Genomic DNA, 27,805 nt, shown 5'->3' on the forward strand with positions numbered 1-27,805 from the left:
AGAGAAAAACATTTATTAGAGGCTACTTTGCTCAAAAGGCCAGTGCTCATAGGTTTAAGAATAAAAACAGTCTCTTGATTTTCAGCACTGTCTCCTGGCCTTTCTTCCTCCCTTCACAACAAAAACCTCCTGTTGAAAATTGCAGCTTAGTGGCTCTGCACATTTTTCCCATGCAATGGAAAAGGCAACCATGTTTTTTAGAGCCATCAAAAACTTGCATGACATGACATGCACGTGCAGCATGAAACATCTTCACAGATATGAACAATGAAGGCACATTACCTAAAAATTAAAAAAAAATACCAACCAGAATTTTTGGAGGATTCAAAGTTAAATATCTTAGAGAAAGCATTCCTTTTCACAACTGGCTGACAAGTGCTCTTTAGCCATTTGATTCAAACAGTTTGTATGAGGACAAAACACAAGGACAAGGCCTCTTTGAAATACCCTCCCCATGTGTATGTCACACATGACCAACACCCCCCTACACCCCACCCCCAATTAAACTACAGCTTCTTCAAGGAGATCATCCCACTGAAAACAGAGTAGAAACCTGAAATGGAGGACTAAGGAATTGGTTTCAAGCTCTCAAGCCCTCAATTTTTTTTACACTTGATTACAAGTGTTTATAAAGACAACACACCCTGCCACAGAATAATTGCTCTGTCTTCTATATATGTCATATAGATGAGGAAGATATTCACAAAAAAAGAAAATATGTATTTATTTACAATAAATGCAACTATACTGCTCCATCATCCATTCACCACACGTTGCTTACCACTGCAGAAACCTGGTGGTAGCAACAGTGGTAACTGAAGTACCTTCCCTTTTCAGCCCTTACACAAAGCTTTTCCTCTTCCACCACATTGTTTTTCCACTGTTCCAGGCTCCAGTAAGACGTGTACTAGCAATGCTTTCTAGTTCATTTTTAAGGTTACAGTTTCTAGAGGCAAAGCAGTATTTGCTCTACTCTGATCCTCCTCCTTTTAAAATCATGTAAGAGTTTCAAATTTATGTGCCATTACTAACTTTGAATACATGTATTCCATCACTTTCTGTAAATAGTAATGCTGTCTTTTCCAATACCTCTCACATTTCAAAGAATAACCTCTCTCTTAAGGAAGAGCCAAAATCTTTCGTCTCCCACACGAACATTTCAGAATGAGAATTTCAAGTTATCATTAAGTGTCCTTCAAGTCTCTGGTGTTACTTAGAAGCAGCTGTAGAATAATGTTTTTCTTAACATTAAAGGACATTTATCATGTTCTTTGTCTTTTTCTAGTTGTAAGGATATTAAGTCACACATGTTCCCTCATACTCCTCTCTTAGGGTGCACAGTGCTCAGGCCTATACAACCATAGCTGGATCTCTGGGAGAAGCCAGAGAGAATAAGGGGCTTCTTAGCACTGCTGTATTTACATTCAGCATTCATGGCAGGCTGGAGGATGATCAGCTTTTCTTTAAGACACAAAACTGCTTTAAAAAATACTCCATTTTCTATTATCATTTTTATGTCATGGAAGTTACTTCTCTTCTGTCCTATGCAGCTGTTACCTTTCTATCACAGACATTTAATAGCTGCCATTGCACACTACTTTTGCACTCCCTAGCTCAAGAGCAGCCCATCACAGCACAACAATGCAGCAGAGCGTGGGGAAGCGGTGCAAGGGCCGGTGGTTCAGACGCACCACCCTCACCAGCATGGGCAGGTGGCACAGGAAAATATGGGACACTGAAGGGGACACCTATTTAGAACATTTAGTAGGGTCTGACATACACACTGACAGCATGAGTTAAAAATGAATGCTGCAAGTGAGTGTATTAGGCTGAGAACAATTAGTGTGAGTGATAAATACATCCACTGCCAGATCCCAGCTTCATTAAGAGCTATTCTGAACTGCATAGTAAGTGCTGGTTGTAGAAGTTTAGACAGATTGGGAATAGGCCGCCAGTTACTCATTGAGTCTAATAAGTTTTAAAAAAATAATGGAGGGAAAAAATGTGTGCTTTGCCATTGAATAACTCTGATCTCACAGCCTGGGCATAGCAGCAGTAGTTACCTGCCATCACAGATCAATTGAAACAGAATTGCAGTTTCATTCAAATTACATATGCATGCAAAATTAAACAAGTGTGTTCACTAAGACTATGCAGCATAAAAATCAGGTCTAAGTTACCCATTATTTATCATATATTTGTCAGACTGCCAGACATATCTTTCCCTTTCAGATTCATACCTATGTCATACAGAACACAGCAGATGGAGAAGTCACAAAGCAAACACTTCTCTACATATCACTGGCCTTAAGGGCCAATGCATTGTGTGCCATAAGCCTTTCAAGTTTACCAGATTTTTGGGAGAAAACAGCTGCTTTACCAAACTGTGAAAATAGAACACATACAACCCATCCTGCTCAAAACATAAAGAATGGTTTTATGAAGTGTGAACAGATGCATAACTACTTTCCCCTTGGTCCTGGGACAGAAAGGGCAGTACAGCTGCAGAGCTAGAATGAGCCTCTTGAAGAGCAAACAAAATCCAGAAAATGCAATGACTGTGTAGACAAACATCTACATGTTTCTGAAGAGCTGAACCAATGTTCTGCACAGCAAAGTGATGAACAATACATCAACAGGTCCATTTGGGACAGACTGTAAAATGCTCTACAAACATCCAATTTAATTTCCCATGTCAAATATCCCTCTGTGCCTGTCAGCAGTCTGCCAACTGATTTTAAACTTGCAAGGCTTCTTCCCATTTAACTAGAACGTTTTTTCCCCCATAAAGTGCAAATAAGACTCAGTTTTTTACCACTAGTTCCAATGACCATTATCTTAGTTACAAGAGTGATCAAAAGCCAATTGGCTGAGCCACTACCACTAGGCTTGAGCATCACATACCCTTTTTTTTTTTAACCCTGGTTATTTTTTCCAGCAAAAAGCAAAGAGCAAACAAGTCTTTCTTCTACCAGATGCAGCATGACAGGAGGCTGCCTTAAGTACCATCAGCATGAGATGCACGTGCTAGACACAACCGGTGCATACTTGTGCATAAAAATGTTTTGCCCTTATTCGCTGGAAATGGAAGTCATCTTTGGGATCTTATTTCCTCACAAAGAGTTCATGAGCAGTTGATTAGTCTTCATTAAGAGGTGCTTCTCTCTTCCTTGCATCTACATCAAAAAAAAAAAAAAAACAAGTGGTTAAACCAGGGAGTTCTGACTGTATTCATCTGAAAAATCAGAAACAAAGATGTCTTGTTCTCAATGGACAACACCTTCCATTTCAGAATCATGGCATGAATTCACTATGTGGACTGAACTGCTACATGATACCACAGCATGCTAACAAGGACAGTCACAGAAAGATCTTGTACATTTTTCATGTTCAAACTGAAGATGACGCATGCAGTATTTAAGTAGCCCAATAAACTCTGAGACCCCAGATCAGTGATACTTTTCCCCCACCGCCTCTTGGCCCCTTTTTCATGATTCTCTTTAAGGGTGAAACCAGTATTTGCTTTGTATACAAGCTAGAGAGATGACAACAGTCTGTTCTGAAAATCATTTGACTAATTACAACTTTGCCCAGCTGCACACATTTTTAAAAAGACAAGAGCTCTCCACACTGTATTTTGAGGAGGCAGCCCCTGAAGACCAGATCTTAAACTGCTCTGAACAGCAACCCTTAGATCATGGTCCCAGGCAGGGTGTTGGAACACATCTGGACAAGTCCATGACCCATATGCCATTACTACAGCAGCAGCGCAGTGTGGCTGCCATTAGAAAGCTGGGTCACCCCTTTGTGGGCTTCTGCCCTTCACTAATACAGGAGACCCTATTCATTCAGAACATTTAGAGAACACAATTATTAAAGTGTCTGTGAAAGTCCAAACAGGGAACTAAACAGGGTTTGGAGGAGGCAAAATATACCTCCCAAATAACAAAAAAAGAGCTGATTCCCTGTGATTGGAGTAGCCACCCAGGGCAGGAAAAAAATGTCAGTCATTTGAGACTCAAATCAGAAACTGTCTCTCCCATTCTCCCCATTTTGTTCATCAGGGATTCTAGGGCCAGGCCTGATCTCCTGTCACAACTTCTCCACTTGCATAAAATAACTGACTAGCAATAACAGGAGAAAAAGCTTTCTAAAAATGCATTACATATGCTAGTAGCTACAGAACCACTTCTGGTCTATCTCTGACTTTGGAAATACCTAAATGCATTAAATTCTTTCTAGTGAACATTTATAAAAAAATCATACCAGTTAAGTTCCTGAACTTCTTTTTGGCTTCTGCTCTTTCTTCGGCATCAAAATACCACACGGTCATGGCATATCTATAAAAGAAAGAAATCTTGCATGTCTTTCCACTTCTGATATTAAAACACGGCACTGCACTTTTATGCTCATGAAGAAAGCAAAAACAAAACTGGATTAGTAGACTAAAAAAGTAGAATGAAAATGACACATCTTTAGAGGCGAACACAGACAGCATTTTAGTGCATATTTTAACAAGTCAGATAGAAATATAAGTGAGAATTTCTGCTGGAGGCACAAAAGAGAGCACAGCCCCTGGTAACAGAGGGCAAAAGTAGCTTCCAGACCTTTGCATGTTTTTCTGTTATGGGAGGCCTGTAGGCAGCTTGGGGGCTGCCCTGTGTCACATCAGCTTTTCACAGGCTGCTGACAGATGGTAGCCCCAACAATCCCTATAGTGTTACAAGGGCAAAAGAATAACCCAGCACCTCCCAGCTAAACAGCTATGCCCAGCTTGGAAGATTTCTCCTGTCAATGGTTAAGGGCCTTTTTTTCCAACACATGAGGAAATGTATCATTCGAGCTTGCTCCTCCTTACTTAATGAGAGAATTCCCAATGACTCAAAACCAGGAAATTCACTCAACATCTGTCTATTTTTTATGCACATGTATTTAAACATGATGGCCATAATTTTGGATTAAAATACTGGTAGAAGAGATGCTCTGGGGTTTTTCCTGGCCAAAAACCAATATTAAATATGCTACTTACCTGGTTGCATAAGAAGGCTGGACTTCATGTGGGTTCCTTCGATCTGACCAAAAAAAAAGTAATCGGTCAAAAATTGGCTCAACATCTGCTACATAGGACTTTCCTTCGGGGAATATTCGAAGAATTCCACCATGCAGCTGAAAGAAAAGGAAAGATTGGTTTTTTGCACATACAAGCAGCCACACATTGACATGAAAAATAACTTATTTCTCTCTCCTCCACACCTAACAAATGGGGAATAAGCATCTAATGATAAACATGACACCTACGTGACAACACTGGAAAACCTCACCGCGTCTCTTGGCCACTTTGTTTTACCAGTTTGTAATGTTTCAGCTTAAGCTTCTGTCTAAACAAATGAACCAAGATAAAGGTAACACCAGCCCTGCAGTAAACACTGGGAACTTCTGAGCTTCCAGTCACATTTCTAGAACCAGTGAATACCACAGAGCTGCTCTACCTGACCAGTCTGAGATCAGGCTCTCTGGCCAACAACTGTTAGATACTGCCCATGGTATTTCAGACGCTGTGCCTGATCACTTAGGAGTTAAATTCTACACCTCAGGAAGAGTGAAGTCTGTTTTATTGTTAGATTTGTAAAACTTCTCAAATGCATTATAGATCCCAGCCACCATTTTCCCTACTCACAACACAGCCTGGTTCCTCTACCATACAATTTCTGTCTTTCCACATGCCATGATTTTCACGGAAAAGGTCTGGTGATCTGCACACATACTAGAAACTCCAAAAGATGAAGATGAACCCTGCCTCCTCCTGCTGCTGTTAGAGCTCTCTTTGGAGACATTAATCCTGCATCACAGAGTGCAGTGCAGCACCAACCTGACGTGGTACCTCCATGTCACATGCAGACCTCAGTGAGAAACCACTAAGCCAGCTTTAAAGCCACATGTCTGCTTTCAAAGCCCAGTACTATTATACTCTTATATTGCATGTTCTCCAGCATACACTTACATAAAATTACCATCACAGCTACATAATAAACTCCATCAGTGTCCTGCATTTCAGTTGGCTTTTCTTAGTGCTCACTTGGGTGCCTCCCCACTATTTGGATAAGGATGTAATGCACAAAGCAAACTGGATATTTGCATCTCCTCCCACATCTCTTCCTTCATTTTATTACATTGAGATGTTTCACTGTCATACTCTCTGTAACAAGATGTGCTTTTCTGCAACACTGCATTTTTCAATCACATTGTCTCTGTATCTGAACTGACTTATCAGGGTTCATAGTATTTACCTGTTCTTAAGGAGTATATTGGCCTAAAAAGAGGTTAGAGAAGCAAACAACATTGGACAATTTTCAAGCAATAACCCTCACAAACAGCTTGTGGCGCATTACAACGGACAACAGACTTACAAAGAGACATCCTGCAATTTTACAAACTCTTCTTTTGTTTCTAATTTAAAGGTATGGCACATTCAAGGCTGACTTAACTGCCTTATAGTAATATAGGCAGGAACAAGAGTTCTATCCAGTCAAGACACCCACTGGTGGAATCAAACCATGTTTGTTCCTCTTCCTAAGCCCCACTGCTTCATAAATAAGAAAAGGGAACTGACTGAATATCTTCTGCAGGTTAGCCTGAAGTATCAAGAATGATAAAGTCATGAATTTGGGCTGTCATTTTACTCTGCTCCCACAATCCACTTATTCTGTAGTGAATTGATTTTCTTTTTCTGCTGTTTCCTCTAAACAAAGTGTTAAGAGCATACAGGCCAGGGCTTATAGCTTTATCCTATAGCAACAAAACAGTATGTGTGTAGAATGGGAGAGGACCATGCGGAAACAGTTCACATTCTTACTTCCAAAGCATTGCCAAAAACAGACAGAAAAAAAAGAGATGAAGAATGGACCAGCAGCTTAGAAGTTCATTAGAGTTCACAGAAACAACAGACAGCTCCAAAGCTCTGTTTCCAAAGTAGTTTTTCCTTCCTGTTGTGCCTCAACCCCACGGCTTACTCACCTTGGAGTCCCAGTTCTTATTCAGGTAATAAATACAGGTGATGCAGCGCCCGTCACCATTTGGATTGTCCACATGACGAACGTACCCAGTTCCATTCCCAGGATAGCAAGCAACCATAGCCTGAAACATACAGATTGTAAAATAATTAATTCCACAAGACGTCTACCTTTTTGCTAAGCATCCTCCCACCACCACTTTGGCTCACTATTTTTCAGATGATCAATCCAAAACCTAGAGCAGACATCACCTGAAGGTATTTTTGCACAAACGTCTTTCACAGGACAGCTCAGCCAGTGTGAAATTCAAAACTGGAAAATAAATACCCTTATAATTCACAGTATATATATACACTAAAATAAAAGGGGAAAAAAGTGAAACTAGAGCACTAGTATGCATGGTACAAGCTTGTTATAAGCTACGTGACTTTGAGGCAGTTTCATCTGAAATTTGCTTGGGTTTCTACAGATAAGCAGTCATTGCAAAACAGATTTTCCAGTCATAATGAAAGTAGAAAGCAATCCCAGGAGGTCATGCTTTACTACCACCATCCTCCTCTATTCATATCTTCCAGTCATTGTCATGTACAGCCCTGTGTGCAACTCAAAGGGAGTGGTCCCCAGGAGGTGTTGGTAAAACTCCATAAAGCAAAGCATGCAAAAAGCTGCAGCTCCTTTATGCCCTGTGTTTGCACAGGGCAGTGCACGCTTGCTTTCATGGACTGAGCCACAGAACTAACCAAACAGCTTTCAGAGCATTTCTCTCTTTGATCATCTTCAGACTTGCTGATACAATCACTTAATTCATGGTTTAAATTTCATCTTGAATGATGAGATAAGCCTAACATGAATTACTCCAAACCACACGGCAATCAACAGGTCTTAAAAGGTTTTTACAGTAAAAACATATTAAACTTAGTTGACTTAATTAGCAGCCTAAGCAGAATGCAGGCAAGAGCAGGTGAGACTGCTGGTAGGGTACTGGATCTTTCACTCAGTGTCTCAGTCACTCATCATTATTGGGGCTACTTGGCAGTGATACTGAGCACCCCTAAAGTTGTTGCAATAGAAGTCTTGTTCCCACTCCTTTGACATCTCCAGATTGCTTGCCAGTAATTCGCATCAAGAGTGATGGGAAATGATGGACTAAGTTCAGCTGGAAAATTGCAGATAGTGTTCAGATGTGGTTTCTGCAATTATCACTCCTCAATCTGTGTGCTGTGCTCCCATAAACAAGTTGTGCATGAAGCACACCACAGGCTCAAGTTCAGCTCACTGTCCACCAGGATGAGCTGAGGGTTCCCAGGTTCCCCTGGGGAGCAGAGCTTCTGGCAGCCCCCAGCCTGTACTTCTGCAAGGGGCTCTTCCTTCCCAGGGCAGGAGTCAGATTTGCCCACGTTTAATTTCATAAGGCTCCTGTTGGCCTGTTTCCCCAGTCTATCTGGTTTCCCTTTAGTGGCAGCCTTGCCCCCAAGGGCATCAACTGGTCCCTCTCAGTTTGGTGTCTTCTGCACAGCTGAAGAGCGCACTCTGCCGTCTGTTTCAGGATACTGATAAAGGTGTCTAACACAACAGGTCCCATGACAGATCCCTGTGGTGCCCCATTTGGTAGCAGCCCCCAGGTACTGGAGGTCTGATGGACCATGACCTTTCAAGTCCAACCACCCAATCAGTTTTTTACCCATCTACTTTTCCATCCTTTCAGACAATAAAACCCTAACTTCACATATAACAGTATTTTACATGCCACAGAATGATTGTGCACCATTTGCATGACCAGCTCCAATGATCTGATATGCACAATTTATAATGTAATTGACAGTTGGAGATTGACAGTATAGGTTTTACTAAGAAATTTTTATCTAGGAACCCCAGAATTCCTGTTTTCTTCTTCCAAGCACATGTGAAAGGCATGCTGTTCTCATGGGACATGACCAGGTACAGTACAGCACATGCTGGTTTAATCAACAAGGAAATTTTACTGTGCCAACAAACACCAGCACAGAAGCTACTGCCAGCCAGCACAGTGGATCCCTCAAACCCTCTGCTACCAAGAACAAAACCTATCCACAGGAGTCAGCCATGTATGAATTAACTTTCCTCCCCACAACGAGCACCAGAACAGTACCTGCAGGCAGCAGTAAGTCACCAGGGCCCGCTCTCCACACCTCCAGCCAAAGGTGCCTACAGACTAGTGGCCTGCAGGGTCAGGACATTATGCTAAACAAAAGCAAATACTTTTAATTCTAAGTAATAAGCCCTCTTCCATCACACCTAGCAGTCAGGTAGATGCTGTAGATCCTATCTGCTCTGTTGTCATTCTGCTGTTACGAATGGCTCCAGAGCTGCACTACATTTCACTATCAGCCTAATAATGGCAGTAAGGGCCAGTCTACAGCTCAGTGCTCGAAACACGTTAAGGGCATAAGTCTGGTGGAAACCACAAGCCAGCTGTATCTGCAATGTAATAATGGTCTGAGGAAGCTGGGCCCTCACTGGTGAGGATAACCCAGTTTGTGCATTCCCCATCCCAGTTACTAGCACAGCCCCTCATGCAGGGGCACCTTCACCCATCCCACGTGCAGTGAGCTGCATCAGGTCTAACAACTAAAATAGCAACCTTTTGTAAAACAGAATCTTCATACACTGGGAAACATAACGCTGGTGCCCCTGAAGCCACTCCATCACTCCACTCCTCAACTGAGCAGGGAAAGAAAGTGTAATGAAAGGCTCATGTGTTGATAAGGATAGGAAGAGATCACCCACCAGTAACTGTCGCAGGCTGGGGAAACTAATTTAATTTATTGCCAATCAAATCAGAGTAAGATAGCGAGAAATAAAACCAAACCTTAAGACACCTTCCCCCCACCCCTCCCTTCCTCCCAAGCTCAACTTCACTCCCAAGTTCTCTACTTGGCCAGCAGAGGGTCCATCTTGTAGCCAGCTGACATTGGCTCTGTCAGACACAGGAGAAGCTTCTCGCACCTCCTCGCAAAAAACCCTGATGGCCTCTCAGCTTGCCCTGCAAACCCAACCCACCCTGAGAGCTAAGAGTACCAAGGAGAGGGGCAGGGAGGAGGGCAGTGCTGGAGCTGGGTGTGCTCAGCACAGCTCAGCACAGCCCTGCTCTCCATCCCAGGGGATGATGCATGACAGGAATACAGCCTCACTGACCAACAGTACCTCGTTTTAAGTCAATGTACAACACAAAATTATGGTGGCCTTAAGTCTCTCTTTGGAGAGTAGACATTACTCCAAGATTACTGAACAGGCTAAAAATTAACCCAATATTACTAATGTTTTTAATGCCACAAACAAAAAGCTACTGAACTGCAGACTGAAGGGCAGATTCTAAAAGGGATTCAGGTGCTTTATTTACTATGGAAATCTAGGCAAAAGGCCAGAGTTTCCTCTGGCCTCCCCCACATAATATGCTCTCTTAGAACACGTGCTTTGTCTCCAGCATTAATGCATAATTTATTTATTTACAGTGTGCACCTTTTGCAACTGCAACACTCCATCCCTGGAGATTAAGTGGAACAATTCCCACAGAATCCTAAAGCATGGGCCACACTATAGCTTAACGTTCGGAAAAGCAAAGAGAAAAAAGTTTTCTAGTAGCAGCAGCAAAAGAAGAAAAGCAGAAGTGAAATATCCTTTTTCCTGGCACAGTGAATATTTGAATGAAATCTTAAACAATGAAGGGAAATCATTCTGGTCCTCCTAGAGACTGTTGAAACGATATCAAGCTTTATCAGAGCAATGGCTGAAGCAGCTCCAGAGCAGATCAAGCTGGCCTCAGCAGGGATTCCAGCTGTTAGCAGTACTTTTGGATTCATTTAAAGCAAACAAGAAACAGGAGATGAGATGCGTGACCCAGACTTAATTTAGGTAATTTGTGAACACTGGTATCTGCCAGATTAGTGCACAGTCCAGCTACAAAAGCCAGAGGCTCAATAACAATAATCAAACCATTTACCAGGTGTGCATATGGAGTGTTAGTTAAAAATGTTTCCTACACTTTTGGCTATTGTGTCCAGAAGAGCACACTCCATTTTTGGAAGCAACTCCTCTCCTCATTAATGATCTCCAAACCTAAACTAATCAAACTTACTATAGCAGGCAGACATGAGCAGGAATGTACCTAACTTCTTCTTTTCCAATACAATCTATTACAATGGCTGTTGGTTGGCTTAATTTCCCAGTGTAAGCACTCAGAAAATTTCTGCAACACTCCCCTTTTTTAAGTTAAAAAAGAAGAGTTTGTCTTACACAACAGCTGAATAGTTAAAAACTGATATCCAGATGCATGCCTTTGAGTCACACTTACACACCACCATATGAAGACCAATGCTCTGGTAGTCTAGTCAACAGTCATAAATGAAACCCTACAAAACTTGGAAAATGAAAAGGAAATCATCAAGACTAAAGCTTCTGCCCTGTCATTTTCAGGGATGTTAGCTTTCCCAAGAGGGTGCAAATTAACCACAAGTTAAACAAGCAGCAATTACCAACTTTAGGAAGGACCCAGGAATCACCAGTAAATTCCACATTGCACAGAAGCTTGCAAAAATAAGTTATTTATCATTCAGTCTAAGTATTAGACTCAAGTCAGCCAGAGAAATCTGCAAGTCAAACTGCAAGACACTAGTAAAGTTTGAAGGCAGATAAAAAACAACTGTTCCATTGAGAGGATTTTTCCCTGCCTCCCAGTGCTTCTAGCAAGCAGAAAAACAAATTCTCTTAGCTGATGGCCAGGATCATGCTGTGAGGCACGATTTACAAAATAAGCAATGCTAGAGCAGCCTGATACGTGGAACAGAACATTTCAGAAAATATCTCGGGTAGAAGATGTTTGTAAGTGGAAACGAACAGAGCTTAATAGGAAGCAGTAGAGACACCAGGTCAGAAGGTCCCAAATTTCAGCCCAATATGTGGTTCTCAGGTCTGAACTTTAGGGCAAACAAAAATCACTTTTGACCAGTCCTCTAGGGTATTAGGACTACCAGGATTCACTTGATTGTCTTAGTTTTGAATGTATATTGTGCTCAACCTGATTCTAGCTCATAGATGTGCACAGTCTTTACATCCAGAAAGGGAAAAGCACCCAGCATGCTCTACATCAAAAGAACATGAGTAGTCTGACATTTCGTGATCAAAGGCAGGAGATTCTCAGTTGAGGCTTGACCGACATACAAACACTATGGGATATTTCTTATTTCTTATTGCACCCAATTGCACCCAAGTGTTTTGTGCTGCATAGCTTATAATGCTTAAGTATAACATATTCATGCCCATTATTAAATATTAGTTTGTTTGAATTTATGAAAGTTAAAATATTCAACTACTACACTGAAGCATGAACTGGGAACATTGATCTAACTTAATACTCTTTATAGAGATAGGAAGGAACAGAGGGGGAAAAATTATGTTGAAACACCAACAAATCAGAAACATTAGCTTAGTGCCTGTTGGAAAGGGAATCACCAGTTCCAAGAAGGAGTAAAATTCTGCTCACTTCAGTCAAGCAATACATGAAATGGGCTTCAGGGGCATTTTTCTCATATTGCATGAGAAACTGGTCCTTCATTTCCTCACCATAACTTGTTTACCAGTCTTCAATCAAACTATTACGTGTAACTGTGTAAAAAAATCTTGTTTCCATGGATAGCACTTTCACCAGGTGGTCTGGTACTTGCTTCTTGCTTACATGCAAGCCTGATCATTAGATGCAGATCTTCCAGGAGCTGAAACCTCCTCTCTCCTTTATTTTTTTAGTCTTTTGAAGGCACCACAGCTTGCTTGTTGCTTACAGGCACATAAAAGGACTTCTTTAAAGAATTTTTTGAGAAACAACCTGAGGGTAGGAATTGTGGGAAAGACTATTCTCTCATCTGCAGGAAGAAGATGCTAACTCACTGGGGTTTTTTTGCTTACCAACCAGAAGTCTTTTATTATCTGATAATATTCTGATTACTGTACGATGGAAAACTGTTCCTGCTTGTTAAATTTCTTTTAAGAACTAAGGGTAGGAAAAAAGAACTACCCATGAAAGTTCTGTTCATGGATTACCTCCATGCCACACAGCTGTTGATGATTGGCATGTTATCTAGTTGTAGCTCAAGGAGCCTCTAATAAGCTCTCAAATCTTATGGAAGGTGTCTGTAAGGAAACCAGATCACAGATTGATGCTGCTTTAAAAATGAGCTCCCTGTTAAATGAATCTGTGATGGCGCTTAAGAAGCTTTCCTAGTGATTGGCAACAAAATTTAGTTTCTCATAGCCCATTAATATGAAGGACTGTTTCAGCCTGTACTACTTTTTTTTTTTCCTTAACAGAACACACACTTAGAAATAAATCTGGATGCCCTTCAAGTTCAAGCTGGCTGCCAGAGCAGTGCCACTGTGAAATGGAAGGCAGGAAACAGCCGGGCCTCATGTGGGCAGCAGCCATCTGCAACTGTCAAGAGAACAGGGAGCATCTGGGGACCAGCCTTTGGAGACAGCAGTGAGCTCTGCTGAGCTGTTCCCACTGCTGGATACCTCCTGGGATCCTACAGGATCCTAAAGTCAAGGGACAATTCAGAAACTCTGAAAGGATCTGACCATGGAAGAAGTTCTCCAGGCTTTCAAGGGCAAGAGAGTTCCAGGCATTTATCTACCACTGTATACTGTCCACATTGCTCACATTTTTTTAAAAAGCCAAGGAAAATAACACTGCTTTCAGACCACCACCCCAAATTCTCTGTATTCAGCGTCTGGTCACAGCAAGGAGAAAACAGAACACTGAAAGTGAAGGAAACAAATCTGAAACTGCCATAGGATCGCAACTGTCCTTGCAATGAGCATCTTTGCCTGTTGTAGTAATTAAAAGAATTAACCTCCTTTCTTGTATGCTTAATTAATCTACATAAGCCTATGTGCAAGTCAACTAACACTTTTCTCCAGTACTTCAAGTGCTTCTCTCGTCTTCTGCAAACGCAGAATCAGACAGGATTTTTATTTTACATCCTCCTCTGACCTAAACCCACGCTTTGGTCGGGGCTGTCACGGGCTCGTTGTGCCTCGCACGCACACGGCGGCAGCGCCGCTCCAGAGGCGACCAGCGCTCTGCGGAGCAGGCACACCGGCACGGCAGGACCCGAAACTTGAAAGGCTATTGCCAGTGAATTAGTTCAGTCAAGGATATTCAGATTAAGTCTCCAATTAGCAGCTGTAAACATGCGCAGAGCGTGGATGTATCAATAAAGGCTGTTGAGTTTAGAGAGACCGCCCGCCCTGCGCCGGGGAGCGCTGGCTGGGGGCCAGCGGGGTGATGGCTTAGCGACAGTGCTACGTGCGGAGCGTGAGGCCGCGGCCAGCGAGGCAAACTCCGCTCCAGAGTGCGCTCCACACACGGGCTGGGGGGAACAACGGGGAACCCGCACAGGCAGCGGCACACAGAGAATGCAAACTCCGCTCCCGAGTGCGCTTCAGACACGGGCTGGGGGGGGAAAGAGGAACCCGCACAGGCAGCGGCACACAGCGAATGCAAACCACTCCAGAGTGCGCTCCAGGCACGGGCTGGGGGGAACAACAGGGAACCCACACAGGCAGCGACACACAGGCGCTCAGGCACTTCTCGCCTCTCGTTCTTACCGGGCTGTCCCTCCTTCCGCGCTGCAAACACAGGCACAGAGGCTTAACTCCCACACTTCAAAAAAAATGCTGTCTAATTACATTTAGGATTATTTTTGCCTTTTGCTGAAGCCCTCTTTCATCACCCAGAAAACTCTTTCAGTCCTCTCCTCTCCCCAAAGAACCAAACCTGGCCAAGCTGCACTAATGAGAAAGCATCCCAAGCAATTGATGCAGATGGAGAAAGCATCCCCTGTAATGAGCCCTGGGGGACATGGTGAGAAGCACCACCCCCGCAGAAAGGCAAATTCATAAATAAGTGCAAGCTCATTAAGGAAATCTGTAAGGACTGTCCCTGTATGTTCAGTTTCTCAGCAGGGAATAAAAGCCCGGTAACCAGCACACACATCCTCTGAGGAACATTCCTCTTCTGTGGGGTAGAAAGATAATCTCACAGTTCCTGAAATATTCCAGCCCTTCATTCTTCATCAGCAAGTCAGACCTTTTCAGTTCTGCTACCAGTCACCCAGAGGATTACACCACTTTTTTTGTTTGTTTGTTTGCAACATTTAAATAACTGCATATTTTGATGCTCTTGTGGTTGTACTAATAAAGGTCAGGAAAGACAGCCACAACATAGGCAAACTTTTGCTGCTGTTGCAGCTGCCTGAGCTGCCAACATCCTTTTCTTTTTATTATCCATTTATTTTTAGCCTGTGGGCCCAGGGCAAGTCAGCAGCAGAGCCCACAAGACTTTTATCAGCTCACATTTGGTATGCAGCACTTCAAACACTTCCCGTGAGCTCATCAGGGGCAGCCCTGGACATGCTGGCAGGCAGAGGTGATGAGCCACCACCTTGGGGTGCCAGGGGGACAGGAGGCCCCAGCTGCCAAGAACAGTCCTTCCCTGAGGCCACCACCCAGGACGCCTCTTGTGACCCCGCATGATCCCGCCACACCAGAAGCAGCACCACACTGGGGGAGATGTTTTCCTTTGCCCCCTCTGGCCCAGTGAAAAACACCCTTCACTGCCAGAGAGGAATGCAGGGTTCAGAGAAGCACCACCACACTTGGCAGGTATCCCAAATACGCCTCAAGGGTCCTCCCTGTCAGAGCCATCTGGGCTCCTGAGGCTGCTAAGACATCACTGTGCTGCATAAACAGAGAGATCAACGTTCTTAAGTGCTTGTTATCACAGCAGTAAAACCAAATTAATGCTAATTGATGAGACCAGTTATCTCCTATGTTAATTTTGGAAGGAAGCCATCTCACTCATTACCCATACCTTTTGCTCACCCATACCTTTACAGAGGACTTGCATAGATAACAGTATCCTGCATAAGATTTTGAATGAATAATTAAGTGTAAAACCCATTAAAATTATCTATAACAAATTATCATCAGAAATAATTTCTACTATGGTTCAATAATGTGTAGTCTTTACCTCTAAGGCTTTGCCTGCACATAAAGTTGTACTGCTCTGTCTACACTTGCACTTTACAGCAGTGTAATCTCTCAGTTAAAGCGGATAGATGTGAATTCGGGGACACACCATCCTTCCATGTAGGAAGGGAAACAAGATATTCAGATTCAAGGGAAATTTGTAATAATAAAACTGTACACCTGTTCTAAAGCTAGACAATAAAATGTATTGGTAAAAAAACCAAATAAATCTACTTAAGTGTTTTAGTGCCTTCCCTCTCCACCATGTACACAGCTGGTACTTACACCACTAAGGTATGTGTAGACAGACACTCAGCAACTCTGAGAAAAGCAAGCACGCACAGACAGACCTGCACACACCACAAACTGACAGCCAGCCTCACATCTGCATGTCCCAAAGATATTCACAAAAGCTCCCATCTCCTGAACAAGAAGTCTGCTCCTTAACAACATGGACAACATTAGATTTTGGATTTGAACACGAACTGCTGAATTGTCACTTCCCTTCGCCCACTGGTCAAGTGTCTCCCGTGGATTTATGCTGCCACCACCTGACAGAAGAGACCAACCTAAAGGCCAGCTGTGTTGTGGCCACTGACACAGGCTTCGACTCTCCTGCTGGGGCAGTGGCCCTGCACAGGGACACATCCATGCCTGGCAGGTTTCAGCCTGCTCACACCTGCTGCTCTGCTTTGCTGCAGTCCCCTCTGGAACCTTACCCAGTCATTCCCACCGCCACAACTCACTGGAGCAGCACTCCCTAGGAGATTTCTCAAGGCCCAGCTCAGGACTGAGTCCTAGAGCAATAATGTTCTATGGCATCTAAGGTAGTTTTTGCAGGAAGCACTGCAACTGTTGAGCAAGGGAGGCAGACACTCTGGTGTGACTTCAGGATGTTTCCTGAGGATGCAGAAAGCCTCGAGTGTTCTTTCTGGCTTACTTCCCTCCTTCTTCCTCTTCCTCTCTATAATCTTTCTTCTGGCAGCCAATGTGACAAGAGCAGTACATACTCAGAGCCACCCTAGGGGAAGCCAAGGCTGAGCCAAGCTGGAGGCTGGACAGAGGCTGCTCTCCCAGGGTGCCAGCTGCTTGGGCAGCCAGAGGAGGCAGCCCTCATCCCTGTCTCTTCCCTGGGATGGAGATGAGAGATTGTGGCTGCATAGGCATGACAGGCTGTGGTAAGAGCAGGGGTAAGAAACCACCTGGTGGGGGCCCTGCAGCTGGCTTTGCTAGAGGTATGGGCTACAATTGCACCTCTGCGGTGGGAAGCACAGAGGGGGAAGGCAGGACAGATACTTGAGGGGAAGGCAGAGCTATAGGGTTACATATGCCCTTTTCAGTGTGAGGGTCAAATAGGTACTATGTCTGCCTGTAGCTCTGGTCAGCATTGGCACAGCTAGAGCCTTTTCTAACTGCAGCCAAAACATTGTACTAATACAGCTTATAACTAGCAGCAGTAGCTTCTACAGATGGTAAATAGTGAAACATGCTTTTAACCAAGTGCCAGCAAAGAAAAAAAAATTGTTTCAGTTGCAGACATCCAAGTGTAAAGAAACAAATAAAACAATCATGTCAACTACATTTTCTCTTGCCAAGAAATTATCAGTGCAAATGTGAGACTGCACTGAGCCTTTACATCACCAGTTAAACATCAAGTTATGCACTCAAATATCTTGGTAAAATGCACAACTTTGAGACTTCAGTGTTTGACCATCATGAAATGGTGAATTAAAGCAAATTTGGTAATGAGGAGCAAAGTTCACAAATCCTCTCACTGCTCCTTCATGAGGAGGAAGTCTGTAAAACAGTGAACCAGACAGTAACCCTTCCTGTGGGGCTGTTTCAGAGACATCATGCACATGCTCCAGGCAGCAGATGACAGAGGGTGAGTTAACTTACTGAGGTGGAAACGTTGGTGAACATCATCAAGAACAGTTATAAATACATTCTGGGGAACCCTCTCTTGCTTGTGCACATGGCTTTTGTGTGTTAACAGCAGGATGTTATGACATTTATGGTGAAGCTTCTCCTTTTCCAGTCTGGGGGTATGCAAGAAACTTTCTTCACTCCCTGGAGTTCCAAGGCAGTCAGGAAGCTCCATGCCAATCTCCACTAGCACAATGTCCAGTGTTCTTACAGCCCGGGCTATTCCCATTCCATATGGCATTCCTCACCACACACTGCCTATCTCTTTGCATGCATTACTGAAATAAGTGCTACTGTTAATGGTATTAAGACAAGTTTGCCGTAAGACAGTCAGTTGCAAAGGTCAGATAAAAATCATAACTACTACGTATTTCATCACGTGAGGCTCCCTGCTGCCTCCCAGGAGACCACATAAAAGATGACCTGCATTTCAAATATAAGAAAAAAAATTATACTAACATCAGGGATGGTACAAGATACACAACTTTCCTTACAGTTTTCCAAACATATTCTAGCATAGTCTAAGCCAAGCACCAGAATATGTGCTTGAAGTCCCATTGATCTGAAACTGCCTTTAAGAAAAAGTAGTTAAGTGAATTGCTGAACTGGAGCCAAAGTTTTAAAAACGTGTCTTATCACTTTGTATAAAAAATTACAGTGCAAGAACACATAAGCAATGATTAATTATATTATGACTTACAGACAGGAAAAATGCAGACATATATCTTGTTTGGATTTTCAGGTCCAGAAAGAAAGTACAGAAAACAGACTATTTATTTTGACCAAAGGATTCACATGAACTAGACAGACACAAGACTCAAAATGGGTATCCTTTTTTGCTACAAAGCAGGATGCAATTTCCTGATGTTTGGCAAAAGATATGGTGACTCTGCCATTTCCAACTGCAAAGCTTTGGACAAACTGTGTTGTTTCCAGTCAGTGCAGATAGAGTGCTATGCTGTACTCCTGCCATTTAGACTACTCATTTTTATCTGGGTGGCTAAACATGAACATTTAGTAAGCCTCCATGGAACCACTATGGTCAGCAAAAATCTCTTTGATTACTTTATTTGTGAAAAATCAGAGCAACAAGTAGGTTGTTTAATCAACTGCTTTCTACTAAGTGCTTTGCATGTTGGCACTAAGTTTATTCGCCTAGTAATCTTATCAAAGCACAATGTCAAGAGAAAAATGACTGTAGGGGAAAAAGCTCCTTTCTGTCACTGAGAGATCCTAGATGCACATGTGTGAGTGATGGAGGGGAAACAGAGCTTCCAGCTCTCTCCAGATCATTCACAGGAATGATCATGAGTGGTGTGCTGATGGGATGACGTGCCTGTGAACAGTTTAAACAGTGGGAGATAGATGATTTACTTGGCATGAGCCTCCTTCATGATCTTACTTCACCTCACTGACTGAACCGAGAGACCTTCTTGCTTTTCTGACCAACTCTGTAACATCTTTTCAAAGCAATAACAGGTCTAAACCAAACTGTTAAGTAGCATTATGTATCAGTCAAAATCTTCTGTCAAGCCCCACCAAGTTCTGTACCACTGCATCAGTTATTCACCCTGGAGCCCACCACAGCAGCCATAGGCACAGGTACCAGAAGCAGTTTCCAAAACACCTCTTCCCAAGAGCTCCTCTACTAATAAACCTTACCAATAGAGCCTTTTCACAGAAGCTTAGGGAGACGTGTTGTTGGCAGCTTTCTAACAATGTTGTTTCAGTCTTCAGCTTTGTGACAGAAGGATTACAGTCATGGCAAATCCAACCCAGTGCTTTAAATTCCCTCCAGCTGGTATGCATACATCCTCCTTCATACCATTAAAACCAGTAACATTTCTCCCAGGCTTTCCTTCCTAACCTCCTCGTTCTTGCAAGCCATCCACTGCAAGATGGGTGAGTGCTATGGGGCCTGCTGGTGCCCAGGGACCACTTGCCCCCAGCCTGCTACACAATGGGAAAACTCAATCTAATTGCAAGAGGAGCAGAAAAAAGTGAATACCTCAAAAAAAAACAAAAAATAAGAAAGTACTTTGTCTTAGTAAGAGTCATCTTGAAACATTTGATAAAAGTATTGATCTCTTCCAAGTGTATTGAGTTTGTTCAGGAAACATCAACAATTCATCTAATTAAACATGCATACATTCTTGGATCATTGTGGTTTTATCTCCTCCCTCTCTCATCCCTTCCACACACAAATGGGAAGGACTTGCAGTACTGTTCCACCACCACCTCAGGAATAAGAATTAAAAAAAAAACCTCTGCAATATGGAAGAGGATACTTCCATGTAATAAATCAAGCAAATTTCCCAGGAAGCAACATGCAAGATAAGTCTGTATTACATTGAGCCACCATCCAGGTAAATTTGAAAGTAAGACAAAGAAGAGTTTACTCTGAAATCAAATAAAGACATTGGAATTAACACAGCTGGAATCTTTAATGCAAAATAACAGGCCACTTTTACTGCATACCTCCTGTAGTGCATCAGTGTTATAAGAATCAATGTCCATTTTAACATATACTGCTATTAGCAATGAACTGTATGAAATGGACTGAATTATTCATTAACAATTACCTTGGGAAAAGGCACACAAATATTAATAGCAAGGATCATTAGGAAGAAATTCTTTGCAGAAAGCGTGATTAGATATTGGAATGGGCTGCCCAGGGAAGTGGTGGAGTCACTGTCCCTGGAGGTGACTGGATGTGACACTTAGTGCCATGGTCAGGTTGACATGGTGGTGTTCAGTCACAGCATGCACTCAATGATCTCAGAGGTCTTTTCCAAACTAATTGATTCTGCGGTTCCATGGCCAGCTCTCCTCCCTCCCAAAATGCAAGCTCAGCAGGACAGGGCACTGAACTCTGAATCTCGTCATTTCCCCAGTGGCTTTCCTAAGGATACTGCACCTTGTGATGCCACACACACATCCCCGTGGGTACAAAGGACAAACACTCCCACACACAGAGGCCTTAATGGCACCTGTGTTAGTCACACCAGCATTCAGTGAGCAATGGGTCCTCATACAAAAGCAAACTGAGTGGCACATACTTGTTTAGGGCTTGCAAGTGATCGAGCTGTGGCCAGCACACCAGTAAGGCAAACTCTGCAAGTCCCTGGCATTAAGAGCTGACATGGTAGCAGCAAGAACTGCGACCAGAGCAGGTACAGCAGTGAATAAGTTACTGCAGAAAATGCATGACCAATGTATGAGAGATTGTGGAAAACTTCACTGCTTTGCCACCATTGTATAATACCAGTGTCTATCAAGACTCACTAAGAACTGCTGGACTGTAAAACTACAGACAACAAAAAAAAATTGCCCTGATACCACAAACACATGCACAAACTCAGGATAAACAGACCATTCATATCTTTACATTGCCTGAGAGCACTGACATTTCCCTTCACTTATAGGATTAACCACCTTCTGCCTTTCTCTGGGACTATGGCTGTAAAGCACATGGATTCCTGGCACAATGTGATAAAGGTCACTCGGTGGATACAGACTTCTCTGGCAAGAGGGGGAAAGGAGGACCAAGAGAAGCCACCTGGCAGCCAAAGGCCCTGGTGTAACACACACTGAAGGCAGCAGGTTTTTGCCACTGCCTACCATGAAATAAGCTTGCCAGTGCACTAGTCAGGTTTTTAAGAGTGATGCTACATAACAGCTACTGAATTCAAGCTGCTTGCAACTTCAACACCTGAGTATTAACTCAAGCACCATTCCCTAGAGGCCTCCCATGCTTCTGAACCCACTTGCAGACATGTCCATCACTGTCTGTGAAATATTGACCCATTTCTCCAATACCCTGTCCCTGCTGAAAGAATTTATCTGAAAGATTCTCCAAGTGCCTCTTTCAGAGAAGTAGTTCTTTTGAAAGTTTCAAAAGTAATTGAGAATAATTTGATGAAGAACAAAAACAAGTGTTAATATGCCCAAGTTTATACTCATCTGATTGTCAAGTAAAAATTATACATTCCTGTGTATAATTAACCAGGCTAACTAATCTTGCTTCACAAACACAGATATAAACATCACTTTTGACACTGAGCCAAAGCAACCACACTAGGATCTGTGCCAATGCTGAATTCTTCAGTTTCATATCATAAAATGACTTGTCTGTTGTATTTACAGTTCCAGTGGCTCTGGACTCTGCCAGCAGCTGGCCAGAAGAACAAATTTGAACTTGTGCATTATGGCAGAACATGTGCATTTGATTAGAAGAAAGAAATCATGCATATTTCTTCTGGATGGTGGTATTCATCAGACCTCCCATTGTAAACTAATTGTAAGGCATGTTGCTACCCAAGTATCAAAAATACTTTTTAAGTACAATAAGCCGGTATATCTCAAGGGGCAGTACTGCTCTTCAGCCTACTATAGCTAGAGTTTTCTGTTATCTCACTCTTCAGATAAGTACCTCAAGTCTGAAAATTCAGCATTTCACTGTGTTTTAATTGCAAAGGGTAGAATTTGAATGTTATAGAACAGCACTTTTCTTTCTTCATAAATAAATGCAAAAATACCTTACTGCCTTACCTGAGTTATGAGGGACTTTGTAAAACTACTGCTGTGACGTCTCATCCATTTCTTCAATCCTCAGGAACAGAAACCTTGGTAACAATCTGCTAGGCAGACCATATTTCAAAACCTACCTAGGAACACTCGATCATGTGATAGGGAGAAGAACCCTCTCTGGTTTCCAGCAAACACTCACTAGCTATGAACTGCTACCACAAAAGACCTACTTCTCCTGTGACCATTAGAGAGGGTCCACCAGGGTGGGATGAGCAGGGCGGTGTTATGGCAACAAGCAGAGAAAGCAAGTTTTTGAGAAGGTTCACATCCCATAGGGACTTCTAAATTAACTAATCTTATATTCAAAACACTTTTTTTTTTCAAACTTCAGGCCATACACTTGACACAATGTGAGCAGCTCTGTTCTGAGCTGAAAACATCAATCACAGGCTTCATTCAGCACAGAGCAGCTCTTAAGATTATGGATTCTTGCTTTATTTTCAGACCAGCAGGACTCACTGGTGTCCAGCAGGTGCAAGATGGGCTCAAAGTCCCCAGTGGCAGCCCTGACATGGATTTCAGCCCTTGGTGGTACCCAAGAGGGTATCTGTGACTCAGAGCAGGAGGTGCAGAGTCCACTGAGAGTGCAGCCACACCAGTCCAAAGTACCGTCCATCCCTCGGTGTGAGCACCCAGGCAGCGCTGGCAGCACGTCAGGTGCTGACTCAGCTGGGGTACCCAGGGCAGCAGGCAACAGTGGCATTGCCCTGGGACCCTGCCCAGCCACAGGGACAGCTGCCCTCCTCCAGCAGAGGCAACATGAGGAAAGGGCATCAGCCTCTTAGCAGATGAATTACGCAGACACCCCACTGCAAACCAGCTTTAACATTTCCACACACCAGCCAGCCAGCCTGGTTCCTGCCATACCCTGTCCCCTGCCTCCTTGCATCAGGGACTTCCAAGTTCCCCCAGGCTCCGCAGAGTGTCTAAAAAAACCACCAAAAATACTCCAAAGACACTCCACCCACCACCAAAACATTTCTCAAGTCTTGAAGGAGAAATTTATAGTACAGTGTTTTCCTACAGGGTACCCCCCTCAAGCCCCTGTGAATGCCAGTTAACCCCAAGAAGGAACTTTGGGACCTGGGGAGTCAGAAGCTGCAGCACATCACCCTTTCACCTGCAGTCCCTGGAGCATCACCTGATCCAGAGGGCACTCCGGGTGACTGGCCTCACAGACCAAGCTGCAGCTTTGCTTTTGACCTGAAACACCCACCAGCTTTTCTCCACCAAGTAAAGCTCCAGCAGAGTAGTGACAGGTCCTCAAAAACAGAGCGACTTCTGTCCTCAGGCCAGAAAATCCCTCTGCACAAGGACATCAATCTTCTCACTCTGAGGAGAAGAGTGAACTTGGGTCAATTATGCCTCAGTGATGTCCTTAGTCATTTACCTATTAGAAAAGAGGAACCATTCTATTATCTTACTAGTAAATGGAGACTAGCGATGAGAATGCAAAAGCCAACAAGCAGTGCATTGGGTCCATCAACCTTTAACCATGCTTCGATCATTTAACCAGCCAGTATTTTAAAATACAACTTACACCAAAGATATATTTGTATCACTGGTCTGCAAAGATGGCAGGTTACATTTCATGATCAGCCCTCAAATGTCAGCCAGCAGCTCCCAAGAATATCCAGCACCCTTGAAAATTTTACTTCTGTTCGTTCTCTTTGATGCAATCTTAACTTTCTTGAAATGCTCTTGAAATTAATTTGGAAACATCACAATCCTAACTGACTTGTTTCTCTCATTTAGCTGAAAGGAAAATTTCCTTTATTGGACAAAAGTTGTTCAGGACTTATTATATTTGCATAGCTAGAAAAATATGAAGCACTTCACACTAAACTGACATAATCTGACATAAGTTCATTTACCAGGCAAATCTCTCACCTTCAACACTTAGGCTGAAGACTAAAGTCATACTACTTATTAAAAGTATAAACCTTTAAATAATGATGGGCTGATATAAGTACATTCTCATGACAAATTCAGTTAACATGTACCTAAATGCTTACATTTTAAACAAATTGTTCTCAACTGTTAGTTCTGAGTAATATCTATATCCCAAAACAATAAATTACAATAGCACATGTCCCACAAAGATGTTCTGGTCCAGTTGCTCATAAACACCCCACATCCCCACAAATGTTAAGCTGTCAAAGTTTTGTGGGTGTTCATTTACATGTATAATCCATCAGATAAAATAAAAATACTGAATTTAAATTTGGGATTTGTGTGTATGTATTCATAAGACTCCGGATGATAAGGAGAATGGGAAGGTTTTATGGTGGAAGAGAAATGTCTTAAACCAACGTGGGAACCTGCATGCACTGTAGTAATCAGTTGTTAGTCACAGGAGTAATCTTCCTGCTGAAGGCATCCCACATCTCAGTTACAGACAGCAGCTGCTATTCCAGGGCCTCACATACCCATGGTACTTCTTATTATAACAAGGGGATTGGTTACCATTAACATCTGATGAAAATTTCTCTGCATTTGGTTATATAAACAATATTGAGATATTGAGTCCCTTTCAGTCCTGGACTGCTGTGCAGCACTTCCACGTGCTGTTTGGAGTCTGACAACTTTCACATTAAAGCACAAGAGCCAGAAGTCTTTCTTCATTGTAAATAGCTTGCTGCCTATTTATAAAACAAGTTCTGCTCTATTTTTTATTACTATTTGTACAAGAATGCCTTCAAAAACACCAAAACTCTGTTTTAAAATCATCTCTACAACCCAAAGTCACTGCCCAAAAGACACATCTTCCCAGCCAGCACCAACATCCTTCATTCATCCAGCTGATTTGTTTTACAAATACCTTGTAAAAAGGCTGGACAGCCTCCTTTCACTCCAATCCAACTTTTAAGTAACACCCCCCGCCCCCAATATCCACCCCTACACACACCCCCTTAGCCAGAAATGCACTTTCAGTAGTAAACAGAAATCACCCCGAGAAAGGATGGGGACGACCTTAAAGGTGTGCCAAGGCAGGATGGTTATTTATGCCTCCTAATACAAGGCTCTCAACAGGAATAAGTACAATGCAATCTACCCCCATTTTAAAATATTCCTAGCCAAGCTTTAACTGAATTGATGATCAGTAATTCAATGGAGCAAAGAGTAAGGAACCTTTATTATTCCCACTGTTGTGTGTAAATGTGTGGGGATGCATGCACAGGTTTCAGTGTGTTCCCAAGCAACTGGTAAACATCACTGTCTTTTTTCTTCATTTTTGAGGTTGTAATTGCAGTACCACTCACACATGTCCTTAGTCCAGTGCAAGTTAGGATCAAGAGAAATGCCTAATTTCTCCCTATTGTCATTTTTGAAAAGTTGCATTGTTTTTGTTTCTGCCATATCTCTAAAAGCAGTGGACCTTCTGGAAATGTACTATGTCAAGTCAGAAATAAAGAAATAAGGACGTTTTCAGCATTCAGGACAACAAAGTAAACTTAGTTCCAAGCTAGTTCACTTTGACGTAGCAAAACAGGTAAGGAAAGAAAAGACAAGTTATCCCACACTAATATCATTGCAAGTGCAAACAAACTTCATTGGGAAAGAAACTAATAATACAAGTGTCGCCTCCATTTCTGAGAAAGCCCAGAAAAAAAACAACTTATCTCTTTAAAACAAAAGTTTGCTGTGCCCAAACCAGTAAACATCCCATATTCTGTGCATACTCAATGCAGTAACGATAATCTCTTCATCTGTAGAACGGCGACAAGAGTTGGAACAGCGAAACTATTCAGGATAATGCATGGGCGAAAACATCCAAACAATCGGATCAGAGCCGGGTACGGAGAGGGTGGACAGCTTGCTCCCCCGCGAAACGTAGTCAAGGTTAGACGTTTTTGGTGGGGTACGCCCCGCACTGGTCCACCCTGTCCGCACCGGGGGTGAGCACAGCCAGGAGCAGGGTGCAGCCGGCTGCAGCCCCACCGCGAGAAGCAGGAGCCGCCTGCAGAAGTGACGGCCGGAGTCACACAGGTGAAACGGCAAGGGACCGGACGGGGTCCGGCAGCCGAAAAGCCCGGCGGAAACGCAGCAAGGGGAGCGGCGAGGAGCCGGCCCGGAGCGCTGCTGGCACCGGCGGGGCGAGGGACGCGCAGCGGGCGGCCCCGCTTCCAGCGGGACCCCGCACCCGGCGGCGAGGGCTGGAGAGCGGCTGCGGCTGCCGTCACGGGAGTCCCGCAGGCAGGCACGGCGCCTCCGCCACCCGGGGACAGCCCGAGCCACGGGCACCCGCAGGCACCCTCGACAGCGCGGACGCGCCACGGGCGAGCGCCCGCGGAAAGTTTCGGGCAGGTCCCAGCGGCGGCTGCGAGGCGGGTCGGGCCGGCTGGGAGCCGGTGCCGGCGGGCGGACAGGAGGTCGGGGTGCTGCGGACCCTTACCTTGGATCGCTCTTTCACGTAGTACTTGCCGAGCCGGCTCCCGCAGTACATCACCAGCCGGTCTATCAGCGTGAGGAGAAAGTTGATGGCCTCGCAGCCCTCCTCCGTGCCTCCGATCCACTTGATCTGGTCGCCGCGGAGGTGCCGCTTGGCGACGCCGCGGCTGGGGCCGGCCAGCTGCCCGTCGGCCAGTTCCCCGTCGCGGTGCATCCGCTTCACCCGCTCCAGCACGCAGTCCCCCACCACCTCCCCCAAGAAGTTGTCCAGGTAGCAGAAGCCGATGTCGTGCAAGCAGGGCACGACGTACTCCAGGGCGATTCTCTCCAGGTCCAGCCTCATGATGTGCCCCAGCGGCATGGCGCGGCGGGGACGGGTGCGCCGCTGCTCCGCCGGCGCCCGCGCTAGGAGGCGATGCCCGCGGGGCCGCCGTCCGCTCCAGGCCCAGCCGGGCAGGGGCTCCGCCGCGGCGCGACGCCAGGCGAGGCGAGGCGAGGCAAAACTTTCGCCGCTGCGGGCTCGGCTACGCACCGCGGCCCGGCGCTGCGGGAGCGGCGGTGCTGCCGAAGCCCCGCGCTGCTGCTGCTGCTGCCGCCGCCGGCGCCCCGGCAGTGTGCGGGAGCGGCCCAGGGTGGGCGGGAAGGGCGCGGGCAGCCCCCGCCCCGGCAGGAGGGGCGGCAGATGGCCCCGCGCTGATTAACGCGCCGGCTACGTGCGGGATGTGTGCTCGCGCCGCCGCACGTGGGAGGGGCCGCCCGCCGCGCCGCGATCGCCCCGCCCCTCCCCGCCCGCGGCGGCCCGAGCGGCCAATCGCGTGCGGCAGGGC

The 27,805-nt window shown here is 44.4% G+C and overlaps 1 protein-coding gene across 1 annotated transcript; it reads right to left on the bottom strand.

The window, feature by feature from the left end:
- Positions 1–543: 543 nt before the first annotated feature.
- Positions 544–27,710, bottom strand: EGLN3 (egl-9 family hypoxia inducible factor 3). Its single transcript, XM_030950484.1, has 5 exons — positions 26,983–27,710; positions 7,015–7,134; positions 5,030–5,166; positions 4,267–4,340; positions 544–3,176 (listed from the first exon to the last, which is right to left on the bottom strand). Exons 1-5 carry the CDS (start codon positions 27,337–27,339, stop codon positions 3,139–3,141), a joined length of 726 nt encoding a protein of 241 aa, XP_030806344.1. The 5' UTR covers positions 27,340–27,710; the 3' UTR covers positions 544–3,138.
- Between the last annotated feature and the right edge of the window lie 95 nt (positions 27,711–27,805).

This window comes from Camarhynchus parvulus, chromosome 5 (assembly GCF_901933205.1).
Source record: "Camarhynchus parvulus chromosome 5, STF_HiC, whole genome shotgun sequence".
Classification (NCBI taxonomy): Eukaryota; Metazoa; Chordata; class Aves; order Passeriformes; family Thraupidae; genus Camarhynchus; species Camarhynchus parvulus.